At 64.6% G+C, this 15,279-nt stretch overlaps 2 protein-coding genes across 2 annotated transcripts; one reads left to right on the forward strand and one right to left on the reverse strand.

Moving 5' to 3' along the window:
- Positions 1–3,719: 3,719 nt before the first annotated feature.
- On the forward strand, positions 3,720–7,780 carry PRSS57 (protease, serine, 57). The gene is made up of 5 exons (XM_004688944.2): positions 3,720–3,816; positions 4,344–4,497; positions 5,000–5,144; positions 6,529–6,792; positions 7,428–7,780. Exons 1-5 carry the CDS (start codon positions 3,738–3,740, stop codon positions 7,635–7,637), a joined length of 852 nt encoding a protein of 283 aa, XP_004689001.1. The 5' UTR covers positions 3,720–3,737; the 3' UTR covers positions 7,638–7,780.
- Positions 7,781–8,775: 995 nt separating this feature from the next.
- FSTL3 (follistatin-like 3 (secreted glycoprotein)) lies at positions 8,776–14,662 on the reverse strand. Its single transcript, XM_004689404.2, has 5 exons — positions 14,489–14,662; positions 12,951–13,136; positions 10,666–10,881; positions 9,814–10,041; positions 8,776–9,712 (listed from the first exon to the last, which is right to left on the reverse strand). Exons 1-5 carry the CDS (start codon positions 14,589–14,591, stop codon positions 9,657–9,659), a joined length of 789 nt encoding a protein of 262 aa, XP_004689461.1. The 5' UTR covers positions 14,592–14,662; the 3' UTR covers positions 8,776–9,656.
- Between the last annotated feature and the right edge of the window lie 617 nt (positions 14,663–15,279).

Below are 15,279 nucleotides of genomic sequence, written 5' to 3' on the forward strand. Positions count from 1 at the left end.
TCCTGGCTCAGCGTGCGGCCTCCTGCCCTCCTCTCCACCAGGGCCGTGGTTTGGCTTCCCCGGGCGCCCTGGGTAAGTGTCCTGGGACACGTGGTTGCCATGGTTACCACTGTCAGGTTCTCCTCCCTTGAGTCCAGTGTACAGATGAGCAGAGGCTCTTGCTGAATTCCTTTTTTTAAGATTTATTTTTATTTTATTTATGCATGCAAGAACTAGGGTGCAGACTCGTGGTGGGGTGACAGGGTGCACCAGAGACAGAGTGGGGAGCAGAACAGGTGGATCCACTGAAATCCACTGCTGAGGGGGGCAGCGGGGAGACAGGAGAGGTCTGCCGCGCCCTGTGGGTCCCTCCCTGGCCGGGGATCGAACTCACACTGCAGTGGCTAAGGATAGTTTCATAGTGCTGAGACTCACCCCTGTGCCACCCCTCTTGCTAAATTCTTCCTGGCACCCTCAAGGTGCCCAGGGCTACCCATTACCTAAGGGGGAAACCAAGGCTCAGAGAGCCTGGAGGAAGCTCTGGGGACTTCCACAGTGGCCAAATTGCTTTCTATATGCACCCTCCCTGGATGGGGACCCTGGAGGCATGAGGGCCGCAGAGATGGGCAGAGGCTCAGGCCACCGGCTTTGACTTCCCCGTGACGGGCACGGGCGCGTTCCGTGTCTCCACAGGAGAGGCGCTCCCTCCCACATGTCCGCCTCTGGCTCTCGGCCAGGCCTTTGGGTACAGGTCCAGGAGTCTCAGCCCCACCCTGACAGAAGCTGGTACCAGGTTAGGCTGTTTATTCTTTTCTTTTCTTTTCTTTTTAAGATTTATTCATTTATGCACACAGAACTGGGGAACCAGCCAGAAATGCAGGAGCGATGAGAGGATTCACCAGAGATAGAGTGGGGAGCAGAACGGGCAGATGGATGACCCCCACTGTGATTTCAGGGAGCAGGGGAGACAGGAGGGGTCTGCTGGGTCACCTCCCTGGCAGGGGGCGAACACGTGCTGAAGCTGCTTCACAGAGCTGCGTGTCACCCGCTGTGCCACCGGGAGGGCCTGGCTGTGTACCCTCAGGGTGCTGTTGTCTGTCTGGCAGCGTGAAGCTCGTGCTGGGAGTTGCTGGGGGTGAGGGCGCAAGGAGAAGCTGCCTGCCGCCGCCGGCCCTCCCCGACCTCTTTCACTGTCTTGGTTCTTGGTGTGGCAGACAGAGGGTCAAGGAGGTGGACCAGTGCCCTGACTGGGCCAAGCTCACTCTAGTGACTCCAGCACTAAGTATGGGGGTTGTTTGCGAGCCTTTGGCCTTTTCTCGGCCTCCGTGGACACCCTGGAGGTGCAGCTTCTGCTCCAGCAGCTGCCTGTTTCACAGGCTTAACTCAGCTCGTTCATGGACAAGCACCGGTGAAGGAGAAATCAGGGTGCTGGGTGGCTCTCACAGGGTGTCACCCCAGGAAGGGCACTGGGCCTCCCTGGGCCTCTGTACCATTGCCCGTCAGGCAGGGGCGGCAGGAGCCTTGCAGGGGAGACAAGTGTCACTGCCCTAGGTGCTGAGATGGGCCGGGGCCAGCGCACCCCCTTTTGACACCAGTCGGGTCCCCGGTTCTCCCACAAGATCGAGTCCTTCAACAGCCACTGGTGCTAAAACCTCCCATTTCACAAATCCCAAAGGGCAAGGAAGGAAAACTGAGCGCAAGCGGGAGCGTGTTCGGAGGGAAGGGGCCTGGCGCATCCCTCTCCCTGGCCTCATGACCCTGACCCCCAGCCCAGGCTGGGCCTGGCTGCATGGTGCGTACCCCAGAGTCAGGACCCCCCACTGCCCCGCCGAGCCATGGGGGCCTTTGCGGCAAGAGGAACAGGGGTCTGGCGAGGGGCATGGCTCTGTTTGCAGATCTTCAGAATCCAAGCCCAGCTGATAGAAGCCCAGGAAAAGAAAGTCCACGACCAGCAATTATCTCAACAAATAGACCCCGACGGATCACAGCCAAGTGTTCAGTGGAGGGCGCTAGGCCATGGCTGCACTGTCCGTGCCTGTCTGGCTGACAGGCAGGCCCGCCCTACCTCGCCGTCCCTCCTGGGAGAACACCCAGGATTCCAGTCTGGGTGCAGCTCCCCTCCCTGGGGCTCAAGTTGGGAAATGGGAACACTGACCGCCCCGGCCCCCACCCTGGCTACTCCTCTGGGTATGGGGCCCCTTGGTTATTTGGGACCAGGAAAGACGGTTATTTATTTCACAACTGCCCATCAGGCAGAAAGGAAATGGGACCAGGCCTGGGTAAGTCAGCTCCTGCAGAGATAACGGTCTGAGGCTGGACCCTAGACCAGACATAACACTGACGTCCTCGGTTGTCCTGAGGCCTCCACAAGGCACCAGCAGCCTCAGGCAATTTCATACCAGTGCCAGGGACACGCGACGGGTGGAGCGAGCCCAGGGCCTCAGTGTGACCGGCAGCCCAGTGATCCGGAGCAGATGGGAGCTGCCTCGTGGTCTCCTGGGAGAGGACGTCCACCACAGCTGTGGGCTGCCCTGGGGCCACTTGGCCCATGCCCGCCGAGGCAAAGTCCACCTGCCCTCCGGGTTCCCGTATCCCACACAGTCTCGGGCTGTGGCTTCCTGGGGCTGCTGCAACAAGTCACCACAAACAGCGGCTTAGGGGACAGTGGCTGTTATCCGACCCGCGGGCCTCACTGGGCAGAAATCTGGACGTTACACGTCCACAGGGCAGCCCCTTCTGGGCCTGCCTGACCCACCCCAGCCTGACCTCTTCGCTGCAGGCCAGTGTCTCAGTTTCCTGGGCTGTGAGGTGGGGACAGAGATGACACAGCAACCGACACAGGGCTCCGGCTGGCTGGGGCCGGGCCAGAGTGTCCTTTACGAGCCCCGGCTCTGGGGACGTGACCCCACCCAGGCGAATCCCTGAGATGGGAGGTCCTGGGTCCCTGGCCAGTATCCTCACGAGGTCCGCACAGGGGGAGGAAGGTCGGGCAGGGAGAGGGGAGGAGGCTGCGAGGTGCCCAGGAGGACGGGGCAGGGCTGAGCCACCCCAGGGGCTGGAGCAGGCCGGAGACGGGGCCTGGAGCTCCGCGGCGTGAGGGTTTCGGCCCCCCGGGCTCAGCCCGGGAGACCTCGGGGACTAGGACAGTAAATCTGAGTTGCTGAAACCTTCATGTGGTGGTTCTCTCGGCAGCCCCCTGTGGCCATCGCTCCAGCTCACCAGACTGTCCCCGGGGCCCCAAATAGGCTAGCGCCTGGGGGCGCCTTTGTCTCCAGCTCCAGGGTCTGGGACACTCGGGGCTCTCGGGGCTCTCGGGAGCGCAGCAAAGGCGCCCCCGGGCTGCCCTGCTCCCCGTCCGTCCTCACAGTTCTGATGGCAGCACTAGATTTGCAGGGAGCGGTCTGGGGTTCAGTCACCTGCAGGGTCCGGCCAGACCCTCCGAGGGGAACCGGCACCCGCACCCCTGCGAGGCAGCTGCTGTAGGAGCACCCGCCTGCACTCTGTGGGTAAACTGAGTCACGGAGCGGGTAAGTGACCTCTGGGGTCGCAGTCTGGTGGCTCCCAGAACCCCACACAGATGTGACCCACAAGTGGAAGGATTGTCAGGTTCCCCAGAAACACCTGCTCGGAACTAGGCATCGCTGGGGCCAGGCGGGGGCCCCCGACCGCAGGCCGCAGCGGGGTTCCCCTTCCCAGCCGTTGGGGAGTGTGGGGCCACAACCCTCAGAGCTCCTGAGAGACACCAGCCTTCCACGGCCATGGCGCCCGGGGCAGAGGGCCGCGCCCACCTGCTGACCACCGTGGTCTCTGCCCTGATGCTTCTCACAGAGCCCCCAGGTGAGGACCCCTAGCGACGCCCACCGGCTACCCTCCACCCAGAAACCCACCCTGTCTCCCCTCCCAGTCCCCCCACTCAGGCACAGGCCACCTGGGTGCGCCTGCTCGGAACACCTCACCCGGGACCTCCATGTGACCCCCCGCCCAGGAGCGCCTCTTGGGCACCCGGCTCAGCCAGACGTGCACATAAGGACCCAGCCAGGTGCCCCTGGGACCATCCCAGAGCCCTACCTTGGCGCCACCTGGTACAGCTAGTCAGCCCTCTGTGGCTGCTCGCTGGGGCCTCGGCAGGGATCTGTGGAGCCGGCCGGCCAGGCCAGCCCAGGTGTCCGGGCTCTGGAGGCCCTCAGCAGCACGAGGCGTGTCCCTGGGCCCCTCGCTCGCTCCTGTCTCCTCTCATCTGCCTCCCTCCACCTCTGCTTCTCCCCCTCCAAACCCCCCGTCCAACAGACCCACCTACCCACGCCGTTCCGACCGCACCCGGCCGTCTTCCTGTCCCCTGACAGGGTCCCCTGCCCTTCCTGCAGGCTGTTGGGGGACCTGGATCATCGGGGGCGTCGAGGTGACCCCTCACTCCCGGCCGTACATGGCTTCCCTGAGATTCGAGGGCCAGCACCACTGTGGGGGCTTTCTGCTCCACCCCCGCTGGGTGGTCTCTGCTGCCCACTGCCTCAGCAACAGGTGAGTCCACCTGGAGGCCTCTTCTGCCCCAGGATGCAGCAGCGGGGGTGCAGGAGGGGACCCCTGTGGCAGGGACGGATCCCAGGCTAGGGCATGGCAGGAAGGGACGGGGGACCCCGCAGAACACAGCTGGTGCTGGATTTACTTAACAGGGAAGCAGGGGTTGGGGGGCAAGAGCAATAAGGAAGGAGAAGGTGCAGTGAGATTAGGGGGCAGGACCGTGGCCTCAGCTGTACTGTTATGACAGCGACTAGCATTGGCACAGCATCCAAGTGACTGGCGCTGTGACCCCGAGGTGGGAAGCGCCACCAGTCCGCGTCCTCGCCACCCTCGGCGTATCCACACTCCTCAGGCTCCGCAGTACAACAGCAGAGTTCAGCACTGTTGGGGTAACAACAGGCAGCCACCGCCCCGGGCTTGCTGAGGGTGCCTGGGCCGCTTCTCCCAGGGGAGACGAGCGCAGGGCAGGCAGCCCGCACCCCACTCTGCTCCCGTCCCGCAGAGACCCCCGGACAGGCCTAGTGGTGCTGGGAGCCCACAGCCTGCAGGCGCGGGAGCCCACTCAGCAGGTGTTCGGCATCGCGGCTGCCATCGGGCACCCCGACTTCCAGCCCAGCATGCACACCAGCGACATCTGTCTGCTGCAGGTGAGCTCCGGGGGCACCGAAGCAGGTCTGGCCTACACCTGGCTGCCCCACATGACCTGCCACATGTAGAAAGGGAGGGAGGGCTCCTGTGAGCACCTGAGACAGGGCCTCTCCCACGGTGACACGAGGCTTCCCCTCACCGTTCAGCGTCACCTCCAGAGAGCTCCGGACTGCCCAGCCGCCCCCCCCCCCGCGCCATCGCTCCTGTCCAGGAGCGCCCCGCCCTCCCTGGTACCTCGGGCTTCTTCACCTTGGCTGTTGCTCAGCCTCCCCCGGGGGTGTGTGGGGGGCTTCTGCCTCATTCATGGCTGTTTGTGGCATGCAGCAGGCACAATATTCGTGCTGAAAGGGAATCTGAGTCTAGGATGCTTTACGTCCCTAACGCCAGCACGTTGGCGTCCCTTGGCGGGTTCCGGAGTCTCTGGGTGGGGACATCTCCTCCCATGTGAGGGTCCCCACCTGTCACACACATTGAGACCATTTGGACCCGCACAGTCCCTCCTGCTGGGGGCACCCCAAGTTCAATTCAGGTACCATGGGGGCCTCCCCTCCACTTTAATGGAAGAACTGCCCTCCACATGTGCTAAAAATCGAAGCGGAGAGACATCAGCCTGCAGAGACGGGTCCCTGGGCGCAGGCGGGCGGTTCCTGTGGCCAGAGAAGGGGGCGCCAAGGCCAGCCGCCAAAGCTTGGGAACTCTGCTTCTCTGTGACACCAGAGCCTGGGACCCACTGCTCCAGTCACCCCGCCCACTCTAGACAGGAAAGCTGAGGCTTGCGGGGATGAGGGAGGAGAGCGGGAGGGGTGGCGAAACCAGCCACCCATCCCATGAGCGTGCTGAGCACCGGCTGTATGTCCCCGGGGCACGGGGGACACAGGCCATGGGCAGCCCTGGCACTGGCCCTCACAGAGCTCCAGGCTGGCAGTGGCAGCTGCACAAGCTGGACTCGGCGGGGGCATGTGGGCCTCGAGGAGGGGGTAGCCGGCCTGGGACTCTGGGAAGGCTTCAAGGAGGAGGCGGTGCCCACAAACTGAGCCTGAAGCTTTGGGTGGCACAGGCAGTACAGTGCGGGCCCCGGAAGTGGCACACCGGCTTGGTTGGAAGGGAGGGCCGAGTCGTGCGCTAACAGATCTTATCCATAGGCGCCAGGGAGCCACGGAGACAGAGCAGGGAAGGGGGTGCGGTGAGAAGGACCCGGGGAGCTGGGGGGCCAGAGCCCTGGTCTGGTGGCCGTGACGTGGGAAGGGGCCGCGCCTTCTGATGAGGACAGCTGCCGTGGTTTTTCTCCACTAGACCAAGAAAAGCGCGGAGGTCATAGGTAAACTGAGGCAGAAACCGCCATGGGTGACAGAGGATGGCCCTAAATGCAGCCTCTCCCTGCAGCTCAATGGCTCTGCCACCCTGGGCCCAGCGGTGGGGCTGCTGAGGCTGCCGCGTAGGGGCGCCAGGCCACCCCGGGTCGCGACGCCATGCCGGGTGGCCGGCTGGGGCGCCGTGTCTGACTTCGAGGAGCCACCGCCTGGGCTGATGGAAGCCAAGGTCCAAGTTCTGGGCCTGGACGTCTGCAACAGTTCCTGGAGCGGCCAGCTGCGCCCTGCCATGCTCTGCACCCGCAGTGGGGACAGCCGGCGGCGCGGCTTCTGCTCGGTGAGACATTTACTCTCCCGCCGGCTGTGGGGGGACCGGCGGCCAGAGAGGGCCGGGGCCAGGGAGGCTGTGTGGAGTCAGTGGTGGCTCACCTCTGCCCACCACCGGTGCCTCTTTCCTAGGGTCAGACCTGATGCCAGACGAGTCCACGAAAGGACCGAGGAGGGGGAGAAGGGCAGGCAGGGATTTTCGGATCGGTGTCCACGGAGGACTCAGAGCTGACACTTGAGGAATCCCTGAAAGCTGAGGGAGGCGTGCAGGGCAGACGGCCACTGGGCTGCGTGCCGGCTGCGCTCAGCTGTGCGGGCTGTGCACTGCGCCAGTCTTGTGCGCGTCTACAAGCAGTGCCCAGGAGAGGGCAGTAACGGGTCTCAAGGGTGGAGGCCGAGGCTGGACAGCTCTGGCTCCAGGAATTGTACCAAGGCAGTGCGGCCAGAACTGAGGAGGGTGCGGGGCCACCAGAAGGCAAATTCCAAAGTCAGAGGGGAGGAGTTTAGTCTTGCAGTGCAGGAGCCCTGGGAGCCATGGGAGGCTTGAGGCCGGGAGGGTGGAGGTCAGGTGGCCATCTGGAGGCTCCTGCTCAGGAGATGAGGCCCAGGGAGACACTGAGATCTGTCTGCTCCCTTTACCCCCAGGCAGACTCCGGGGGACCACTGGTGTGCAGGAACCGGGCCCACGGCCTCGTCTCCTTCTCTGGCCTCTGGTGCGGTGACCCCAAGACCCCTGATGTATACACACAAGTGTCGGTCTTCGTGGCCTGGATATGGGAAACAGTTCGAAGAGGCATTCGGCCACCCCCCGGCCCCTCACCCCGGACCACGGGGGTCCCTGCAGGAGGGCCCTGACCCCCCGCCCCACCGGGTGTGCAGGTGAGATGACCAGCGGCCCCAGCCCAGAACATTCGGCGGCTGGGGCTGGGGTCTGTGAGCCCCCGAGTCCTGGGAAGCCTGAGGTATGGGGCATGTTTTCCAAACAAAATTACCGAAATAGCTGAATAGAATGTAACTGACCAAACCCTGGAGTCCACCACATTCCTTGGAGTCACAGGAAGCTTGGTTGCTTCCCCATGTGGCCCCCCAAATTTGCTCCGTTTCTGGTCTACACGGAGGCCCTGGGGACCTGCGGCCCGCTCCACTCCCCCACTCCCCCGTGACTTACCAACCCCCCCCGCCCCGCGCCCCACACCCAGCACCGCGGCCAGCTGCTGCCCCTGTTCCTCCCTGCACCAGCGAACCACATTCAAGTGCAGATGGGGAAACTGAGGCTGGGAGAGGGTCTCTGTCCCCAGTGTGGAATCTCACACCGGCCTGGGTCCAAGCGAAGCCGTCCTCATCCTCTGAAAAGCGCCGAGGGCAAAGGCAGCCGGCACGTTCCAGGGACAGTGGCCTACGCTGCCAGGTGGCCACTGGCCATTCTGCCCCTTCCACGCCAGGCCTCTGCTTCTGGACCCCAAGCCAGGGCTCTGCTGGGGCGGCCCGAAGTCACTGTGATCCCATAAAGGCATTTTCCCAGCTGCCCTGGCCCTCTCTCTAGCTACTGCCCCCTGCCCAGAAGTGGACGCTGAGGCACAGGCCGTTCGTGGTTACACCGTGGTCTACCCTGAGTGCTTCCAGAGCGCCCCCACCTGCCAACAGCACCCCAGGACCCAGGCCAGATACCCTGTTCCATGCCCTGCTCCTCCCACAGACCACCCCCTCCCTCAGAGAAAGGCGGGACAGGCCTGGACGCTGCGCAGTGGCACCGACAGTCTTTATTTCTTTGGTGAAGCAGGACCCCAAGGGGAGGCTGGTTTGTGGGCGGTTTGGGCGAACCCACCTACTCAAGGCCACTTTTCAGTCGCACAAGTAAGGCACTTTCTGGAGCTGGGGAAGGATCAGCATAATTGTACCCCGAACCCCAAACTCAGGGAGCTTGGTTGCTTCCCCATGTGGCCCCCCAAATTTGCTCCATTTCTGGTCTACACGGAGGCAACCTCACAATAGAGGGGGGCCGGCCGAGGTGGGTGTGGACACCCCGAGCATTGCTGGTGGGTGAGGAGCTGGGGGCGGGGTGTAGGTCAAGCTGCATGGGACCCAGGGGTCCCGTGTCTGGAGCTCCCCTGCGGGCAGGGCAGCAGGCATCTGTGTGCCACTCATACACAGTTCCCTATGCCAGGTAGGCAGTAGGCCTTGGCGTCGACATTCCATCCCCGGCCAGTGGGTGAGCAGGGCTGATGGGCCCCACATGGTCCCACGAAAACTGGACTTGTCATGGGATAAAGGGGCCCAATGTCCGTGTCCCCAAGTCCTGTCTTTGTACCAGGCTCTTCCTGTTTCAGACAGGACAACCCTGGGCATAGTGCCGATTCTGGGCAGATACCGGCACTGCACTTCCGAGGCTGAGTTAGAAGGTACAGATAGCAACCCCCTCTTTGGGGGGAACAAGCTGGTCCTCAGGGGTCAGTTCTTAACAGGGAAAGGGGAAAAGAAAACCCCCAGAGTTCCTGGGCTGGTAGGGGGCAGTGGTTGCTTCCTTGGGGTCTTAGTATGTTCCCAGGCTCTGGCCCTCCTCATCCCTGGCCCAAGGCTCCTGCTCAGGAAGACGTCATTACTTACTGGGAGGGAAACCCTCAGTCCTCCGCTGACAGGATAAATAACAGTTATCCCTGAGGGAGCAGACACCTGGGTCCTCCGGGATAGTAGGGTGTCTGGGGGCCCCACCCACCAACCCTGCTCGCAGGCCTCCTCCTCCATTCTAATAGATCTCCATGAGGCACCAAAGGAACCAAGCTCTGAGGAGTGTCTGTGGACATAAATTAGACTCTGCTGAGGCAATAAATAAAACGGGGAGGCCTGGAACGCCAGGTCCAGGCCGGCCACGCGCCATCACACGAAGTTCTCCTCCTCCTCCTCCGACTCTGCGGCTACTGGTTCCGGGGTGCCTACAGAAGTGGGGGTGACGATAAGAGAAACGGCTAAGAGAAGGCTGGGGGCTGGGCTGCCGCTGCCCTCCCCAAGGGGCTTGCTGGACCCTGAGCCACACCTGCGCAGCTGCCCGGGTGGCGCACGCCGATGGACCGGCCCAGGAAGCAGGTGGCCTGGCGCAGGTGGCACGAGGACATATAGGTGACGTTGTTATTGCCGCAGAGCTCCTGGCCGGGGCTGGAGGGCACGGGACAGGGCGCCGCGCGACACACCACGCAGTGCGCGCTGCCCGTCTGGTCCACCACGCACGACTGCGGCCGCAAGCAGACAACGTGCGCGCACGACTCTGCGGGGTGGGTGCGAGGGGGGGTCAGGCACGGCTCCCGTCGGACCCGGAGCCCCGCCCCAGCCCCGTCCTGTCCAAGGTGCCCAGAAAGAGCCCCCCTCAAGCCCGGTCCGCGCCTATTCACGCTCAAGCCCCGCCCCTCCGACCGTGAGCCACGCCCCTTCGGTTGTAAGCCCCTCCCCTCAGGCCGTAAGCCCCGCCCCTCGAGCCCCACCCACCAGAGTCCCACCCCCCCTCTACACTCAAGCTCCTGTCACGTCCCCGTATCTCTCACCCCACGTGAGCCCCAGAACCCCTCCCTTTCCAAACGTCCACTGTACTTTTCCAACGCAACGCCACGAAAGACCCAAGTCAATCTACCCCACTACCATTAAGCCCCGCCCAAACAGCGAGACGGAGTGGGCACGCTAGACTGGAGCTCCGCCCCCGCGTAGTGCGACTGCGCGCCAGTCCGTGACGGGGGCGGGGAACTACACTCCTCCCACAGGCCCCGCCCTCACGTTCGCGAGAGCGGCCAATCCGGGATTCCGAGGCCCGAGCCAGGCGGTAGCCCCGCCCCTCCACGCCCTGCGGTCCCGCCTCCCGGACGGCCTCGCTCCGCCCCCCAGCCCCGCCCCGACGTACTGCGGCAGCGACCCCGGTACATGACGCGCAGGTCCGGGTGTCCGCGGCAGCGCGCCGCGCGCAGCTCGCACTCGTCTCGGTAGGTGGCGCCGTCCGAGCCGCAGACCTGCAGGCTTGCCGGGAGTCCGGTGCAGTCGGGCGCGCACTCGCAGCGTGGGCGGCCCCCCACCATGCGGCACGCCTTGCCGGGGCCGCACTTCACGCCTTCGCACGAATCTGCGGACACAGGATACACGCGCGTGGGCGAATTCGGGGTCCTAGGAACCCCTCGGCGCCCGCGCCCTCTGTTCTCCGAGAGCCGGGGCCGGACAGGAGGGGTCATTCAAGGTCGAGGGTCGGGGCGCCTGGGCTAGGGGTTCGACTCTGGGTGCGTGGTCCGTTAGGGCAAGATTCAGGTAAGGCCCGGGTGGACCGCGAGTCGGGGCTGCGTCTCTGCAGAGATGGGGTTCCCACCCGGAATCTGGGGCTCAGGGACAGGCTGCCAGCCCCTAGCTCTGCTCTCTCGCCAAAGCTCGGCTTCCAGCTCGGGGCTGACATCTGTTCCCTGATTTACGCGCGGTTCTGGGAAGGCTGGCTGGCGGCCGGGGCGGCAGCAACCGGAGGTGGAAGTGGGAACCCCACCCGGCCCAGGCTCCAGGTTTGTTCCCTGAGGCTGCCAGGACCTCCCTGGAGGAGGCGTCCCGCAGAGGGCCGGGTAGGCCCGAAGTTCATTTCCTAGGGAGGGGGCCTCCTGTAGCCAAATGGGGGTTCTCTGTACTCATCCCCCCCAGTTTTCAGGTAAGGATTCAGGTCTGGCTGGGGGCTGTCTCAGGGGTCCAGGGCCCCTCAGGTCCCCAAGTAAACAAATGTAAATGAGCTTTCACTCCTGAGCCACTCATCACCCCTCAGGCTGGCCTTTGAGCCATCCTCCCCCCACCCCACCGCCAGCCCCCAGGCCCCCTGGCTGCATTCTGTTGCCATTGAAGAGGGGGAAACAGGCTCAGCCACAGCTCTCAGTGGAGGAGCACCAGCACCTCCCGGGAGAACCCCAGACCGAGCCCAGTGGAGCCCCAGTTCTGTTGCATGTGCTTGAGGACCGATTCTGAGCTTAGAGTTTGCTTCCAGCCTCAGTTTCCTGCGCTTAGAATGGAGCTGGTGGGGGAAGGGGGCATGACAGGGTGAGCAGACGCTCTGCGAGAACGCCCCAGATCCCCCCTTCCCCTCGCAAGGGCATGTGGGTTGCACCTGGGCCCCTACTGGGAGGGCGCCTCCCACGCGGCCCCCCTGCACTCACATCTGGAAACACTCCACCCGGTGGCTTCGTGCAAGCAGAGCGGAAGTGGGGTGCCGCGTCCCCATCCCCAGGGCCAGATGAGGTGTGCGTGTGTGGGAGGGTGGGGCCCTGGACCGCTGCGTGCTGAGCCAGGCCCTTTGGGAGTCTGTCCTCCCAGAAGCCAGAGGAGGTTCTGGAGGGAGCTGGGACACATGGCAGTGAGTTGAGGACCACCCAGCTGGGCTGATCTGGGATTAGTCACGTGCCACTGGCCGGCCAGGCAGCCTGGCCTTGGGTTTGCAGTCTGGCCCTCTCCCTGATCTCCTTCCCTTGTCCACCCACGAGCGCTTTGGTTGATGCTCACCCCCACCCCTTCTCCAGGGGTGAACACCTAACCACACCCCACCACCCTGTCTCCAGTGCCTGCTTCCTTCCAGGCATGCCCATGTGTCCACGCTGGGTCCCACTCAGGTTCTGCCCCCACCATGTGGCGCAGGGGCGTTCCCAGCCCTTACTCCAGAACAGAAAATACATTCAGCCTTCAAAGAGCTCCGAGTTTGACGGGGCTCTGGCATTTCTCAGAGCATGGCGCAGCGGGCACAGGAGCGCTGAAGCTGCAGCTGTGGCCCTAGCACAGAGCCCCGGAGGCTGCAGGGCCAGGGGCAGATAGGACATCTGGGGAACCCGAGTGGACGCTCAGACCAGAATGGCCCGGGGAAAGTCCGCCTCCCTAGGACTTAGGTGTGAGTGGGGTCCTTCCAGGTTCAGCGCAGGGGCCGCGACCATCCAGGGAGAGGGCTCGGCAAGAGCCACGGCCTGGGGATGGAACAGAGCTGGGGCGTCCCAGAGCTCCGGATCCCAACTGGGATGGCTCAGGCCTGGAATCTGGAGAGGCCCGACCCCCTCTGGCGCTGGGTTTCCCGGCCAGCTGCCCTTCCAGGCAGCCTGGGCTGCTCCCCGTATCCCGAGAACAGGCGCTCACCGCCAGTCACGGCGACCATCCTGACCTGCGGCCACGGCCCCAGGCTCTCACCTTTGCAGGGAAGGCAGTGGACGAGCCCCAAGAAGCCCAGGAGGCTGATCTTGTTCCCTGGGTGGGTGAAGTTGGACCAGGCGGTGTCGATGTTGCCGGAGGCACAGCACTCGGCCTGGCTGACTTCGGTCTTCAGCACCAGGCTGCAGGTGGCCTCACGCCCCTGCTGGAGCCAACACACTCCACCTGCGGACAAGGTGGGCGGCTCCTACAGGGCCCGCAAGTGCCATTCCTGCCACTCGGGCCAGACCCCGTTTCTAGCCCCCAGCCCTCACCAGACCCCGCTTCTAGCCCCCGGCCCTCAGAGATGCGTGCAGCTGGTGCTCGGTAAAGATGGAGGCCGGGATCTTCCCTTCAGGGCTCGCTCGGGAAGGAGGGGCAGAGCCCTGCACAGGTGTCTCCACCCTGGCTCTGGATCCTGCCGGCATCCGCGCTAAGACTTCTCCCCCACACGCACAGGCCCCACTGCCAGCCCAGCCATCTGGGAAATGTGCCCTTTGCTCCATGCCCCCAGGCCCAGGTCTGGCATCCTGCCCAACAAGTCAAACAGCCTGTGGCAGGAGAGCGCCAGGTGCGGGTGTGTCAGGGTCTGTGGCCCCAAGATGCCTCTCCTACCTCTGCCCTCTGTTTAGACAGCACCCGAGGGCATGCAGAGCCCCCCTCCCCTGGCAGGCCCCCCTTCCCCTGACTGCCTCTTACTCACTCCAACTTGGGAACATTCCCCTTGCATGAGCTCACCATCTCCCCGGGGATGCAGGCCTTCGGGGAGGGGGCTCAGCGCTCCCCTTGGTGTGGGGCTGGAATGGGGCTGGGGGTGGGGTGGGGGGCAGGTGACCCTGTAGCTTAACCCTTAAGTGGGGGCAGGCATGGCCACAGGCCCCACCCCGGGGAATACGCTGCTTTCCTGGCACAGTGTTGACTGCCTTCTGTGGCCCAGGTCTGGGGCCCAGCGCCTTGGCACCCGTCTTCAAAGAGGGGAAACCAGGATGTTACTTGCCTGGCGTCTCCCACAAGTGGCAGATCAGAGATTCCAACGACCCACTTGCCTAAGCCGGACCTTGGAGGGTCTGAGACCCTGGCCGGAGGTCCTGGGGTCAGCCCCCCAGCCCGGCCTCTGGGGCATCAGGGCCTACAGGGTCCACACTGTGTCCTGGTCTTGCGGCTGGCAAGCCCTGTGGCCTCTGACTTGGTTTCCCTGTCTGGAAATGGCCTGCGAAGAGCACCGTGCGGCTCGGCGGGTGCATGAACTCGAGAAGGGAAAGCGTGCGGCGTCAGCAGTCGCTGTGGCTGCTGCTCTTGACAGCGACAATTTCAAGTCACATCTGCTCCTTTGACCTCCCGTGTCCCTTTTTCCGGCCCCTTGGGCCTGGGTTAGAGGAGCCCCAAGTCCTCCTGAATTCAACCTGCAGCGGGCTAGTCCCCACCCTCTGACCCCCACTTGCCGCTGCGGTGCCCCCAACATCACCCCCTGGCCTGCATTCCTGGCAGGCCCACGTGGGTGGCCCACCCTGCCCTCCCCTTCCGACTGCCCCACTCACCGGGCGCGGGTTCCCCCGAGCCCATGGAGCCCACGAAGCCCAGGGCCCAAGCCAGGGCACCCCAGGGCAGTGGCCACAGCGGCCCTGGCGCCCTAGGACTCATGGCGAACGCAGAGATGGCGGTAGCCCGGCTTTGGACCGCGGGTGGACGGCCGGGCTGGCGGCGGTACTGACTTCCCAGTGCTGCGGCTGGGCCCTCCCTATAAAGGTCCCGCTGGCTGCGGGCGGGGCGGGGCCGGCGGGGCGGGGCGGGGCTCGAGGCGGTGTCGTGCAAGATGTGTGCACGGGCTGGGCCGGCCACCGGGGTGGCCGCTGAGGAGCAGCCGTGGGAGTGCAGCGCCGAAGGGGCGCGGGCGAGTCTCCGAGGCCGCGTGGCCCCGTGCAGGGTCCGCGTTAACGTGGCAGGGGTTCCAGGTGTCCCCCGAGGATCTTCAGAAGGCTGAGCTAACTGGCGACCCCTGCCCCAGAGCCTGGAGGCGGGGCCTTGTTCCACCTGCTCGCTGTTTACGGATGTCCCCCTCGTCCAGTCCCGCACGTGCGAGCGCGCGCTGCCCACCTGACCCGGACCCGCCCATCGGGGCGCAGATTCCCTGCCCGTGCCCCCAGGCCACCCACCACTGCCAGACAGTGGGTCCAGCTGCGTGCGGAGCAGTGGGCTGTTGCTGGGCACTGGGGTGTGGCAAGGAGAGACCCAGAAGCACAGACGACCTGAACCTAACGGCATCGCCAGCTGGGGGAACCCTACCGCAGGGCTTTCGAAGTCTGCTGGGCTCTGACCCCCTGGGGGGGGG

The sequence above is a fragment of the Condylura cristata genome, unplaced genomic scaffold (genome assembly GCF_000260355.1).
Source record: "Condylura cristata isolate star-nosed mole 26May11 unplaced genomic scaffold, ConCri1.0 scaffold00025, whole genome shotgun sequence".
Lineage (NCBI taxonomy): Eukaryota > Metazoa > Chordata > Mammalia > Eulipotyphla > Talpidae > Condylura > Condylura cristata.

What these genes read in the sequence shown, in the direction of transcription:
- PRSS57 (XM_004688944.2), top strand. Translation starts at nt 3,738, where the DNA reads ATGGCGCCCGGGGCAGAGGGCCGCGCCCACCTGCTGACCACCGTGGTC. An exon ending in GCGACATCTGTCTGCTGCAG is followed by an intron (nt 5,145 to 6,528) that starts GTGAGCTCCGGG and finishes CTCTCCCTGCAG; the next exon opens with CTCAATGGCTCTGCCACCCT. An exon ending in GGCGGCGCGGCTTCTGCTCG is followed by an intron (nt 6,793 to 7,427) that starts GTGAGACATTTA and finishes CTTTACCCCCAG; the next exon opens with GCAGACTCCGGGGGACCACT.
- FSTL3 (XM_004689404.2), bottom strand. Translation starts at nt 14,591, where the DNA reads ATGAGTCCTAGGGCGCCAGGGCCGCTGTGGCCACTGCCCTGGGGTGCC. An exon ending in CTCGGGGGAACCCGCGCCCG is followed by an intron (nt 13,137 to 14,488) that starts GTGAGTGGGGCA and finishes CCTTGTCCGCAG; the next exon opens with GTGGAGTGTGTTGGCTCCAG. An exon ending in CCACCCGGGCAGCTGCGCAG is followed by an intron (nt 9,713 to 9,813) that starts GTGTGGCTCAGG and finishes CCACTTCTGTAG; the next exon opens with GCACCCCGGAACCAGTAGCC.